The sequence below is a fragment of the Chlorocebus sabaeus genome, chromosome 12 (genome assembly GCF_047675955.1).
Source record: "Chlorocebus sabaeus isolate Y175 chromosome 12, mChlSab1.0.hap1, whole genome shotgun sequence".
Taxonomy (NCBI): Eukaryota; Metazoa; Chordata; class Mammalia; order Primates; family Cercopithecidae; genus Chlorocebus; species Chlorocebus sabaeus.
Genome location: NC_132915.1, coordinates 70,418,072 through 70,432,170, shown reverse-complemented (window position 1 = coordinate 70,432,170; position 14,099 = coordinate 70,418,072). Strand labels below are relative to the sequence as shown.

Below are 14,099 nucleotides of genomic sequence, written 5' to 3'. Positions count from 1 at the left end.
GTGGACATGAGCAGACATATTTTAAAGCGGCAATAACATGTACGCTCAAGGAAAATATGCTTACACTGAATGAAAAGAGGAAATCCCAGCAGGTAAATAGAAACTCTAAATTCTAAACATAAAAAATCTACAATTAAAAACTCACTGGATAGGAAGAATTGAGATGACAGAAGAAAGGATTAGTGAACCTGAAGACAGATGAATAAAAATTATCTAATGTAAAGAACAGGAAAAACAATTGGGAAAAAAATGAACGGAGTATCAGGGACCTTGAGACATTATCAAAAGGTCTAACATACATCATGGAAGTCCCAGATTACAAGAAATAATAAGCAGAAAAAAATATTTTAAGAAATAATGACAAAATAATTCTCAAACTGGGTAACAAACAGATTTCAGAAGCTCTGCCAACCCCAAGCATGATAAGTTCAAGGAAAACCACACCATAGTACTTAATAATCAAACACAGTAAAGACAAAATCTTAAAAGCAGTCAGAGAAAAATGATGCATTAGGTTCAGGGGGAAAACAGTTCGAATTATCATGGAATTCTCATTTCGTTCTGGCTAAAGTCACCTTCCATGTTATGCAGAGTTCTATAGAAAGGTGCTTTTGGCAAAGAAATGGTGTCCCCAGCCAACAGGCAGCAGGGATCTGAAGCCAGCCAAAAGCTACCTAAGAAAGGTTGGCAGAAGGTGGCTGATGTGAAAATGCCCAAGAGAAACCCTCCTATCATTCTATGTAATTGAATGTAAAGCCCCTTTGGACTATGAAGAAACTGGCTGGACAACAGTATACCTACCTACCCTTCCTCCTTTACCTAAACTCTCCACTTCTTTTAATTAAAATAAACCACCTGATAGTTTACAGTTTTCAAAGATGTTTCATATGCAAGCTTTCTTTCCAATTTTGATTCTCATTACAGAATCATAAGTAAGGGTAGGAAACGTGCCTTCACTTTTCTGATAGAATACCGATGCCAAGAAAATTACCTGAGATCATACAGAAATTTGCCTGAGGTCACAGGGTTACCAGAAATACTAACTCTCCTATGCTTTCATTCTGGATTTCTGTACCCTTTCTTCCCCTCAAAATCCAAATGGTGGGCATGTTTAAAAGAAAAGTGTGAGTAGAAAAAAAATTCTAGTTCCTTTTTCGTCTCATATTAAATCAACCATCAGAGACCATCTTGTAAGAAACATTCTGAAGTCTGAATACCATTTAACCAAAGAAAATAAAAAGAAAGAATTAAACATAACATATTTCCTTTGTTTTACTTTTTTAGACAACAGAATCACAACTAAAAGAGCATCTGAAAAGCAAAAATATTTACACTCTTAGTTTGAGGTTCCACTTGCTATTCCAGCTCTAACCTTGACTTACCCCGAGTCTCCAAGTGAGTCAAGTTCTGTGGCCTGAAGAGATGATACAGCAACAAATAAGAATGGAAGGGAAAGAGACAGACTAGAAGGAGAAGAAAAGGAAAAAGATGCCAACATTTAAAATAAGAGACTCTAGTTCAACCTGTACCTTCTTTCCTTTCAGTGACAATTATACCTTACATTTAAATAGAAATTTGATATTTTTTCAAAGAATTGTTACATCTATTATTGTCAATCCGCTCTCTCAATTCCATGCAAGAAGCATGGAAGACACAAATAACAGGGCATCATCTGACAAAAAAGAACTGAGGGACTGTGAACCCAATTTCTTTATGGGGTTCAAGATGTTTTCGATTTTTTAATTTGAAGAATTTAGAATTATAAAATATGAATATAAAACTTTTCAAAATAAGTTGGGTTTCCTCACCTGAAATTGGCATGCACATTTCAAACCATCTCCATCTTCTTTACAGACTCCTCCATATTTACATGATGACTCATCACAAACTCTTACATCAGACTCCCTCACATTTAATTCTGCAAAAGAAAAAAACTGTTTGACATATATATTTGGATTTCTATTACACATATGTGTGTGTGTTGACATATATATTTGGATTTCTATTACACATACGTGTGTGTGTATGAAAAAGTCCTTAAAATGTATTGAGCCCCCCCATTCAGAAGTGTAATAAGACATAAATAAACAAAAAGAAATTCTGTAAGACACAAAACGCTCAGTATTCCCCAAACAGAATCCTGCATAATAATGAGCCTAAAAGTAACTCAAAATAGAACTCGAAATTTCAGGACTTAACATAATTTCCAAAGGTAAATCTGTAGAATTCTTCTATTTGGCCTTCTAAGACCTTAAGATAACAATCCTACTATTTCTTATTTAACATTTTAGGTTATTTTTCTAGTAAGTTACTTTTAAGGCTAACGAAAATTAACAGTAATATTAATTAAATAAGATAAAAAATTATCTTAATTCTTTTGGTATTCAGAATAAATTTTGGGTGATCATTATTAATTCTAGACAAACTATTTTAACTACAAAAGAACAGTGAATTTGAATTTCAGACAATAAATATGGAGCATTTATGTATACAGAATTAAAGATTCAAAATCTTACTAGACTTAAAACTTTTAATGGACTGATTTAAGTTGACTCTACCAAAGCAAGCAGAGCCAATCAACAATACCAGCATTCTGTGGTCATTTTGCTCCTGCTCCGACATTAAGCATCAAATTAAGCTTCAAGGTTGTGCTTGAAGCTGCCAATCAGTGAAAGTGGATGAAAATCACTACAATGCAATTTTCATATCCTTTCTATGGGAAATGAGAGCTTACAAAAACAAATGCACTTAGGTAAACAATAAACAAATGACTGTTTTTAAAAAAAAAGAAAAAATCCCAGTGTAGTGGTGAATACGTAAGTCTGGGAGCAGAGAGGGTCCTAGATTAACAACTAATTCTCCTACTCAAAAGCTGAGACTCTGGGAAAAGAGCAAGGACTCCTGTATCTCTAGATCATGATGAGGTCCTGGCAAAGAGACCTAAGGGAGCACTTCTCCAGTTATCCCCATTCCTGGTTGCTTTCTATTTCTAGATTTCAAAGCAGACTCAGTAAACTAAGTCAAGGGAATTCTACGTCCGGTGACAACTGTCCTAGTGACATTTCATTACCTCTCCCTATCCCATTTGTTCTCACTGCTCTGCAGTGGTGTCTTGGGTCTCCTACTCCCAGCTGACCCTCCGAGGAGCTGGCAATCAAGTACCTGAATCCCTAAGGAGTTGATAGTCAACAGTACTTACTTGAGTAGTCACTGTCAACTAAGCACTTTACAAGGGTAGGATCACGTGTAGGTGGGTTGCAAAAAAATTATCTTCCTTAAATGATCTCAGGTGGGTTACAAAAGCTTATTTTTCCTTAAATGATCTCAGGTGTACAGAATTGGATTAAAGTGCAAGCATTTACCAAAAAAAAAAAAAAAAAAAAAAAAGACATGAGTGGAAACTTAAAGCAAGAGAAAGCTAACACAAGCATTTTGTTATTCTTACTGTTCCACAAACTATTCTAGGTAGAGAAGGCCATCTTTCATTCCTCATCACCCTGGCTGTAGGAAGCTTTATGTCCTTGGTTCTCCTTACCGCCCCATTTTTGCTGTCTCTTCCCTTTCCCCCTTGACCATTTGCTTTAGCTCTTGAGGCTCAATCCTACGTAAAGGATTTTTCACCCTATCTACCCACACTTCTGCTAGGAACTTGAACAAGGTCTGGTTCCAATTACTATCAAATACACATCTTCAGACCAAAGGAAGATAACAAAATATTAATAAAGAACTGCCCTGGAAAAGAGGGTAAAAATGTACAATATCTGCTCAACTAAGAACTTAACCAACTTTAGGGGCTAGAGAAACAAGAACTGCACAATTTGACTAATGAAATACAGTGCATTTGTCTTTTCTCCTTTCTTTGTAGGCTTAAAATTCACACTGGGTTCTATTACAATCAGACATAAAAAAACAAGAATAAGTCAAGTTTTTATTTTGTCTGTGAGGCAAGATAATGCTCTGAGTTATGATTTGCCACTTTGAGACTCTTGAATTGTAATGTTTTATCTGTTGTACTTTACAGGTACAGTGGATTGCAAGCTAGAACCTAAACCATCCCTGCCACCAAGAGTCATGTGTGGTAACCCCAAGGAATGTTTGTATGAGGGACTACAGAATACTTTAGGGGAATAATCATCCCTGCTAATGTGAGGCAGAAAAGCTTGGTCCCACGGGCTGGGTGCGGTGGCTCACGCCTTTGGGAGGCTGAGCCAGGTGGATCACCTGAAGTCAGGAGTTCGAGACTAGCTTGGTTAACATGGTGAAACCCCATCTCTACTAAAAATAAAAAACTTAGCTGGGCATGGTGGTACACACCTGTAGTCCCAGCTACTTGGGAGGGTGGGGTGGGAGGATCGCTTGAACCCAGCAGGCAGAGGCTGCACTGAGGAGAGTGTGCCACTGCACTCCAGCCTGAGTGAAAGAGTAAGACTCTGTCTCAAAAAAAAGAGCTTGGTCCCATAAACACAGCCTTGAACAAAAGAAGTGACCCCAAGCATAGTCCCTTCTCAAGACTTGGTTTGCTCCTCCAGCCAGCCCCAAGAACTCGTAACAGAGACAGAGGAGCTACAACAAAGAAACTAAAGAAAGATTTTCACTAAAAACGAAGTGACAAGCTCTGCTTTGATGCTCACACGACAAGACATAACACATGGTGAGAAAGGAGCTGGGACACATCAACAGCCCCCGAATATCAGCAATGCATCTAGCAGGACCGCACAAGACCAAGGAGATGGTAGTGTCAGGCAAAGAGGTAGACCTCTGATATCTGACAGGAGGTACCAATGTGCAACTGCAGAGGTAGCAAACAGCACAGGAAGAAAAAGACAGGTGTCATGTAGCAGTGGCCAGAATGCATTAGTGAGCACACATCAAACACAATTTGGTGACTCCTGGAATAAATCTTGGAGGGAGGCATTTATGAGGGAGCTAGAGGTCCTGTATTATTAATAGGTAAGGGTAAAAGTCATGAAATTCTGATTACTCTGGTTATTAGTCATATTTTATTTTATGCCTATCTTGCTATCAAATCCATGCTAGTTTCATGTGTGTTAATGCATAAATGTGATTAGTTTATCATCAGAAAGCAATTACTAAGCATCTACTAGGTACTTAATATGCTAAGAATTTTGGACACACAGGAAAAAAATGTTTAACAGGGAATGACCTTGCTAATATATGCAAGAATTAGTGATGAATTAAATACAGTCTATAATTAAGGGGATAAATGTGTCATACAGTCTATGACTGCTGTAGGAGTTCAAGAGGTAGGGGACAAAACTGGATTTGAAGCATAGGGTGCAGTGTCAGAAAAAACAAGACTTGTATTGACCTTGAAAAATTAATAAGGCTTTTTTATCATAATAAAGCTAATATAGGATCATTATAAAGAATTTGGAAAAGATATTTTAAATAAAGAATGTTCTAATTGCCCAAAATATACGAGTAATACTAAAAGACAGAAAAGAAAAGAGAATGTTTTTATGTAGGAAAACAATGTAAGTGAAAGTAGAGAGAAAGTAATTTCATAGTACACACAAACAATATTAGTATCAGTGGTTCCAAAACCATGTTCCTCAAAGGCACACTGGTGTCCTGGACTAGTGTACCTTCATTAAAACCAAATATGAAATTTTCTCATTTGCAAAGGAAAAAAAATCAACAAAAAAACTGTTCTCATTTTTAAGGGGTTTTTTTCCTTTATGTTTCTTAAACCTTCAATATCAGATTATTTCAGATTTGTTGCTGGCTATCAACTAACATCAGATGATTTCAGATATTTTGCTGGCTAGCAGTAAAAGTATGTTCAACAAATAGGTAAGGAATACTAATACAAATATTCCAACAATGTTTCATGAGAACATAGGTCAGGTCATGAATGTCACAAGCTCATGAATGGACATTTTAAATTGTTTTGTAGTTGTGGCAGTCACTGCTAATGCCTACCTTTGATCTATTCTCTCCTTCTTACTTAGTAAGAGAACTCCAATTTTGTTCAGGGAAACAAGGTACCAACTAAATAACATATATTTCTCGGCCTCCCTCAATCTGTGTTCATATGTAGGTACTGTCCCTTTCTCCTTCATTCTTCCTCTTTTTTTTCCCTTGACTGGAGACCAAACCTGTTGCCTAAAGTTGCAGCAGCCCAAAGATGACACAGCAGAAAGACCAGGAGCAAGACAGTAAGATGGAAGAATCATGAAATCACCATACCTCCTGTGGATCTCCTCTTTCCAGACTTTCCATTACAGAAAATAATGTATATAAATGAATACATTTTTTAAAAAGCCCTTATCATATAAGCCACCACTGGTCACACCACTGATACATGCAGTTAAACATAATTCCCAATAGAATGACTGTGTGTAAATTTAATAAGATAAATATTTCTAAGCAATGGTCTTAAAAACTTTTGTGCTACATCAGAGATCATATGATAAGATTAATTTATCAAGAGACCCACAACTTGCTGGTGTTCTGACTCCTCACAATTTTTTTTTTTTTTTTTAAAGACAAGGTCTCATTCTGCTTCCCAGGCTGGAGTTCAGTGGTGTGAACATGGCTCACTGCAACCTCTGCCTCCTGGCCTCAAGTGATTCTCCCACCTCAGTCTCCCAAGTAGCTGGGCCTCAGCCTTCTGAGTAACTGGGGGCCACAGGCGTACACCGCCATGCCCAGCTAATTTTTGTATTTTTTGTAGAGACGGGGTCCACCATTTTGCCCACACTGATCTTGAATTCTTGGGCTCAAGCCATGTGCCCACCTCAGCCTCCCAAAGTGCTAGGATTACAGGCCTGAGCCACCATACCCAGCTGATTCCTAACAAATTTGAGAACAGAATCACTGCCTTAGCTTAAACCCAATACAGAAGGAATCTATTTTGGGATCATCTTCTGAATGTTCCTTCTTTTCAAGTATTCTGTACAGTACCAGGCATCAAGAGGACACTCTACTACCTGTCAATGATTATGATGATTATGCACCTGCCTTCCTGAAACCAAAATGGAAATTCAGTAAAATGGATGAGCCATTACTAAGTCCCTCAAAAATCAATTCTCCGAAGAGAAATGTTTTACACAAAGAAACACTCATAAAAGTTGCTCAAAACAAAGTATTTTGCTCTTGTTGCAAATCTGTCCCACAATTCTCAAAATGTACAACTTGTCTCGAGAATTTCATTAACATTTCAAAGCTCAGAAACAATACACACTAGTGGCAGAAACTCTGCTTTCTATGAACCTGAGCTGCCCAAATTCCCAACTTCTGGCATCAACAACTAGGTTCAGGCTCTGACTCAAAATGAGATCCAGCAGCCTTCCAGAATGATACGACTTTTCTACCACCCTTCCATTAAAAAGAAGGTAGTTCTGGGGATCTTATGAGTTAGCTAACACTCATGGAGAGCCAAAAGGAAATAAACTTCATTAGATGTTACAATAGAATTCAGGGTTTCTCAATCTAGGCACCAGTGACATTTGGAACCAGATAATTCTTTGTTGTAGGGAATATCCTGTACACTGGAGGTTGTTTAGCAACAGCCCTGGCCTCTGCCCACTAGATGCCAGTAGGACCACACCAGCTCTGACAACCAAAATTGTCTCACCACGTCCTGGGACGGGGGGGTTGGGGGGTCGAGGGGGAGGGGCAAAATTATCCCCAGTTGAAAACTACAGTAAAGGGAAAGCAAAGACTTTACATCTAATTCTCTGACACAATCACTATAAGGAAAACTAGTCAAATAATCAGTAGTCTCAAAAGATCTCAACACACTGCCACAGCTATTCTCCATTTCAATAGAGGGACTTAAAAATATTGATTCCAAGTTTATGTTAAATCCCCCTCCTTTAATAGTACCTTAACCTCCAGCAGGCCTCACTTCCTCCTTCTTCCTATAGCAACTCTTCTTCTTCAAGATCAAAGCAACCTCAGATACAATGGCTTTTTTCTTAAGTCCTCCAATCCTTTTCGAGACCTTTCTAGAACAGTTGATACTTCTGGCCTCCCCTTGTAACCAAATAGTCTTCATTATCCCCTCAATTTTCTGACCTCTTTTAATTTACCCACTCCTTTTTCCTTCTCCTATTGCCCAGTCTGTGTCAATAACACTCTTAGAACGTATCTCCAACTTAATTAACTCTCCAGATTAACTGAAGTGTAGCATTCTCTATAAAACCTACAGAACAATGCCTATGTCACAATGAATTCTCAAGGCTACTAGACCCTCTCTAGAACATCCATGAGCACTTTAGCTCCAACCAGGGTAGCTGTTCTTGTGCTTCAAGAGTCAGTTACCCAGCCTACGTAGTTGTTACTACAATTATGTGATTTCAACATTTCATATGAGTGAAAATAAATTACTTTTATGAAAACTAAATTGAAAGACTTGAATAAGGTGAGCTACTTTTTAAAAAAACCTACAGTTGCACTTAGAATTCTGCATCCACAGGTCTTTAGCTTCCTTTTTAAAGGGATTAAAACTGCAATTTGTAATCAATGCATTATACAAGTGGTTTGTTCAAGAAAGAGGAGGCCGGGCGCGGTGGCTCACGCCTGTAATCCCAGCACTTTGGGAGGCCGAGGCGGGTAGATCGCGAGGTCAGGAGTTCAAGGCCAGCCTGGCCAACATGATGAAACCCTGTCTCTACTAAAAATACAAAAATTAGCTGGGCACGGTGGCACATGCCTGTAATCCCAGCTACTCGGGAGGTTGAGGCAGGAGAATTGCTTGAACTGGGGCCCGGGAGGGAGAGGTAGCAGTGAGTGAGACTGTGCCACTGCACTCCAGCCTGGGAAACAGAGCAAAAAGAAAACCATTTTCAAAGAAAAAGCATGGGCCCTCTTTCAAAACATTTAATAAATATGTATATGTTAAAATAAAACGTTACATGCATTTATGAATCATTTTTGTGACTCCCTACTTTAAATAACTTTCCCAATTAACCAAATAACTACCAAATTATTGTGGGACCAAGACAAAAGGACCCCTACTGTATAGTAAATGTTCTGCCTTCAACCATCCCATGTGTCATCTCATTTTGTTCATTCTCTGGCAGTATTCACATTCACACCCATCACTTCGAGTCTTCAAACCTAGTTTTCCCAACCATATTAAAGCCATGTCATCTGTTTTTGCTAGTGCTATTTCCAGTCTTCAGAGCATTGCTGGGGAAAGTCCTATAAATTAATGTTCCCTAAGGCCTTATTAACATGTAGAAAACTGTAGTTCATCTCTAGTGGATTCTGTATTGACTCCCCACAGAACATGTTCAAACTTTTCACTTTGTCCTTTAAAAAAATTTTTCATGAGTTTATACTGACTGTCTAGATGTCAGCAGTATTTGGAGAAATCTGCCCTTTTTCAGAAAAGCAAACCAATCCAATCTGACAGGACCCTGCTGGATGGTTTCACTCCCAGAACAAGCCCAGTTTGTTCTTGAACCTGTACCCACCTGCCTACAAAACAATTCCATGATCTCTATACTGAAAATAGCAGAAACATTTAAAATATTAAAATATTTAAAATACTGCACACCAGGAAATGGTATGGTACAACTATGGAATATTATAAAGCTATTTAAAGATGTATATTATATAATACGGAAATAAGCTTATGAATCTTAAAGTGAAAATGCAGACCACAAAACTATACACATAGACTATGATTTTATATGAAAAACCTGCCAGGAACTGCGATACAGGCTTTTAGTCCCAGCTACTTTGGAGGCTGAAGCAGAAAGACCAAGAGTTGAAGATCAGCCAGGACAATATAGTGAAACTCATTTCAAACACACACACACACACACACACACACACACACACCCACCCCATACATATAAAATAATCCAGCCAGGAATAAACAAAACCGGTAACAGTAACCTGTTACAGCAGTTGAACAATGAGTGATTACTCCCCTTTTCAATTTTCTATATTGGTTATTATTTAACGGGGGAAAAAAAAAAAGAAAACCTCAATGTGATTTCAAAGACAACCCCAGAGACAGTTTGCTACACAACACACAAAGCATAAGTTTCAAGATCAGGAAGGGCCAAATTCACGTGGTAGTCCTCCTTTTAGAATAATACTTTCCCTTGATATTGTAATGATTAGATAATGTATGCAAAGGCAATCATGCCTAGAACAAGTAGTTATACAACAAAGATTCACTTTGTTTCTTTTCCCAGATATGACTTCAACTCCCAACCAATCTAAGGGGCACCTCTAATGACACAAATCACTGAGAACACATTTCAGGGTATAAAATCAAGCAATAGATTTAGCAAATGTTGACTTCAAGTCCAAGAAAATCAGAAGAATTAGAAATTAAATCCTCTTCAACTTGTTTACTAATCACATTAGTTATCTTCTAGTATAAAGATATGAGGAGGAAAAATAAACTTTACCTAATATTATATGATACAAAACCAAAAGCAGTTTACATTAATATTAAAAAGCATCAACTGCAGAGATAGCTAAAACTTCTCTAAGCTATACTTAATGAAAGAAATTTCACATATGCCACACAATCATCTGACTCTGATATTTTTCATTCCATTTTGCATACTACTGCCAACTACCCTGTTAAACCACACTTTGCTCCTGTCAATCCTCCACCCCCACTCCTGCAATCTTCCTCCGCTGCCTACTTCAATTCTAAATGCCTGTATCAGGACTCTCCAGGCAAGGTGACAGGGAGAACTACTGCAAGATCAGATGGAAGAAAAGGCCTGGGTCCAAAGTTGAGTGTTTAAGGCCCCCAGGGTCTTTCCAGGCCTGGCCAGTCCTAGCCAAAGATGTCATGGTTGTGACATTCTCTCCCTCACGGATGTTTCTGATCTCTGGGGTTCTGACACTAGCTTGGCAAACCATAACCTGAATCTGTTATGGTGCAGTTATTAAAATTAATGATGAAAAATCTCTATATTTTCTGACATGACACATTTAAAGGCAGACTTTTTAAAATGTATGTAACACAAACTTTTTAAATGCCTATTTTAAAAATCTGGAAGGTACACTCACCAAAATAGGAACCACAGTTATCTCTTGGTAGAATTTAAACCTTCTTCATTATTCTGTATTTTTCTGAATTGAGTTTTACAACAAATTTGTATTACTTTTAAAATCAGATAAAGCAATTACATGCTACAGTATATAAGAACCTTGAAAATTATGCAGGTAGGGTGTAGTGCCTCGTGCTTGTAATCCCAACACTTTGGGAGGCCAAGGCAGGAGGACTGCTTCAGCCCAGGAGTTCGAGATCAGTCTGGGCAACATGGTGAAAGCCCCATGCAAAAATTCGCCGGGCGTGGTGGCGCATGCCTGTAGTCTCAGCTACTGGGGGACTGAGATAGGAAAATCACTTGAGCCGGAGGTCAAGGCTGCAGTGAGCTGTGATTGCACCACCACACTCCAGCCTGGGAACAGAAATCTTGTCTCCAAAAAAAAGAAAAAGGAAAAGAAAATATTATGTTAAAAGAAAGAAGTCAGGCGCAAAAGGCTACACATTGTATTATTCTATTTATATGAAACATCCAAAATAAATAAATCCACAGAGAAAGTCTCTATGTGGTTACCAGGGGATGGGGGCGGGGAGTAGTGGGACTGCCTGTTAAAAGGTAGAAACTTTCTAGGGTGATAGAAATATTCTATAATCAGATGGTAGATAGTGATGATCATTGTACAATACAGTAAATGTACGAAAACCACTGAATTGTATACTTTAACATGCTGAATTTTACATTATGAAAATTATCTCAATAAAAAATAAAAATTTTTAAACCATATAAATCATGCTAAATTTTGGAAAAACTGAAATAAAAAAATTAAAAACAGGCATTATAATACGCTTTTTAAGAGGCACACCCTGGCATCAGACCACCTTGTTCAGTATCCCGGCTCTACCACTTATCACAGTTGTGTGAGCTTAGTAATTTACCACTTGTGCCTCCATTTCTTCATCTACAAAATGGGGACCATAACAGTACCTATATCAAAATTCTGATGGAGGATTAAAGGTATAGAAAGCACTCAGAGCAAAATAATAATACACATCATAAGTACTCTATTAAGTGTAAGCTACTATTGTTTTTTATTAGCACCAGTTCTGGAGAAGGCATAGAAAAATGAGCACTCAAACAAACTGTGGAAGTACACAGTGGCACGACCTCTCATGTGTCCATATGTATTGCCATCTTAATTGTCTTTATCCTTTTATCCAACATTTCCAGGAAATTATAACAGATATAAAAGAAAAACATATAAAAACCCATGTCCAAGATTGTTAACGTCAGCATTTTCTGTAAAACCAAAGTGGAAAACAACCTAAGTGCCCATCTTTTGGGAATTAAATTATTGACATAATACTATACAGACATTGGTAGAAACACACGTAGTGATATGAAAAGACAACTAAGACCTATTGTGGAAAAAAACACACACACATTGTAAAACCATACACACAGTTTTACTCCCATTATTTTGAAACATATACCTGTTTACATATATAAGATTTTGCAGGTATATTCAATACATTTCCTTCATTAAACTATTTTTTAAATCAATAATCCAAACACAAGAACCCTGTCCTCTGGTTCTATTTCTAACCACTATCCCTTAGTGTCTCCAACACTAAGTGCAATAGGAGGTAGCCAGAACCCAGCAAAATCACCCACAAAGACAAAAATCTATACAACAACTTGCATACTGGCACTGAAAAACCTGGTATTAATCATTTTAAAAAGAGAATTTTTTAAAGACTTCACAAAATTCTGGTGCATTAGAAAGAGTTCCACACTTGGGGTTCCACTTATCTGATTAAGTAAAAGTAACTATATGATCTTGGCCAAGTGCTAAATCTGAGAATCCCAGTTTCCCAGAATTAAAAAAAAAAAAAAAAAAGGAGCATAATAGTCCCTTATAGGATTCCAATGGTTATAAGAGATCCTTACAAAATAACACTGCAAACTATGAAGAAGACTGACAGTTACTCTTTGGCTGAAACCACCAAAAACAAACTTAAAAAGACACTACCATAACCAGAAACCCTGACAAATTTTGTTGTAAAACACTGAATAATTTTTTTTAAAAAAACTAGGTCTAAATAAATGGGAATTTGGATGTGCTTATGGTACAACCTTGAAGTAAACAATGGTAAACACAAGTGTGCCACCTAGAAAACACCTCAAACCACTTTAGAGAGAGAAGGAGGCTGGGCACAGTGGCTCAAGCCTGTAATCCCAGCACTGTGGGAAACCAAGGCAGGCGGATCACCTGAGGCCAGGGATTCGAGACCAGCCTAGCAAACATGGTGAAACCCTGTCTCTACTAAAAATACAAAAGAAAATTAGCCAGATGTGGTAACGGGCACCTGTAATTCCAGCTACTCAGGTGGCTGAAGCACAAGAATTGCCTGAACCCGGGAGGCAGAGGTGCCACTGTACTCCAACCTGGGCGACAGAGTGAGACCCTGTCTCAAAAAATACTAATAAATAAAAATTAAATTTAAAAAAATAATAAAATAAAGAGAAGGAAAAAAGCTATAGAAAACAAATATAGGACACTAAAAGATTGAGCTGACTTGTGAACAATAAAGAATCATCAACTAGGCTATAAACAACAGAATTGACACAGCAGTATCAGCAGTTTAGTTTCACGTGCAAAACAATATTAAATGAAAGCTGACAAGGCAAAAATAAACTGAACTTAAAAATCCCTAGCCAGGCACAGTGGCTCACGCCTACACTTTGAGAGGCTGAGGCAGGAGTATCACGTGAGCCCAGGAGTTCAAGACCAGCCTAGGCAACATAGGGAGACTCTGTAACTACAAAAGATAACTTTAAAAAATTAGCTGGACGTGGTGGTACACGACTGTGGTCTCAGCTACTCAGGAGGCTGAGGTAGGAGGATCAATTGAGCCTGGGAGGTCAAGACTGCAGTGAGCCATCATGCCACTGCACGCCAGCCTTGACAACAGAGAGACACCCTGTCTCAAAAAATAAAAATAAAATATCCCAAAAGGAGATCTGACCTCTGAACAACAGTGGCTCCAGTATCAACAGAAAATGCAAAGCAAAACAACATGAATATTTTTTTAAAAGTTCAGGCCT

At 37.9% G+C, this 14,099-nt stretch overlaps 1 protein-coding gene across 1 annotated transcript in view; it reads right to left on the bottom strand.

Annotated features, from left to right (window-relative positions):
* Window positions 1-14,099, bottom strand: part of TMEFF1 (transmembrane protein with EGF like and two follistatin like domains 1) — a 94,852-nt gene that overhangs the window by 68,560 nt on the left and 12,193 nt on the right. Inside the window, exon 2 of the mRNA XM_007968572.3 lies at window positions 1,809-1,918. Coding sequence (XP_007966763.1) covers window positions 1,809-1,918 — 110 coding nt within the window. The remainder of the gene's footprint in view (window positions 1-1,808; window positions 1,919-14,099) is intronic.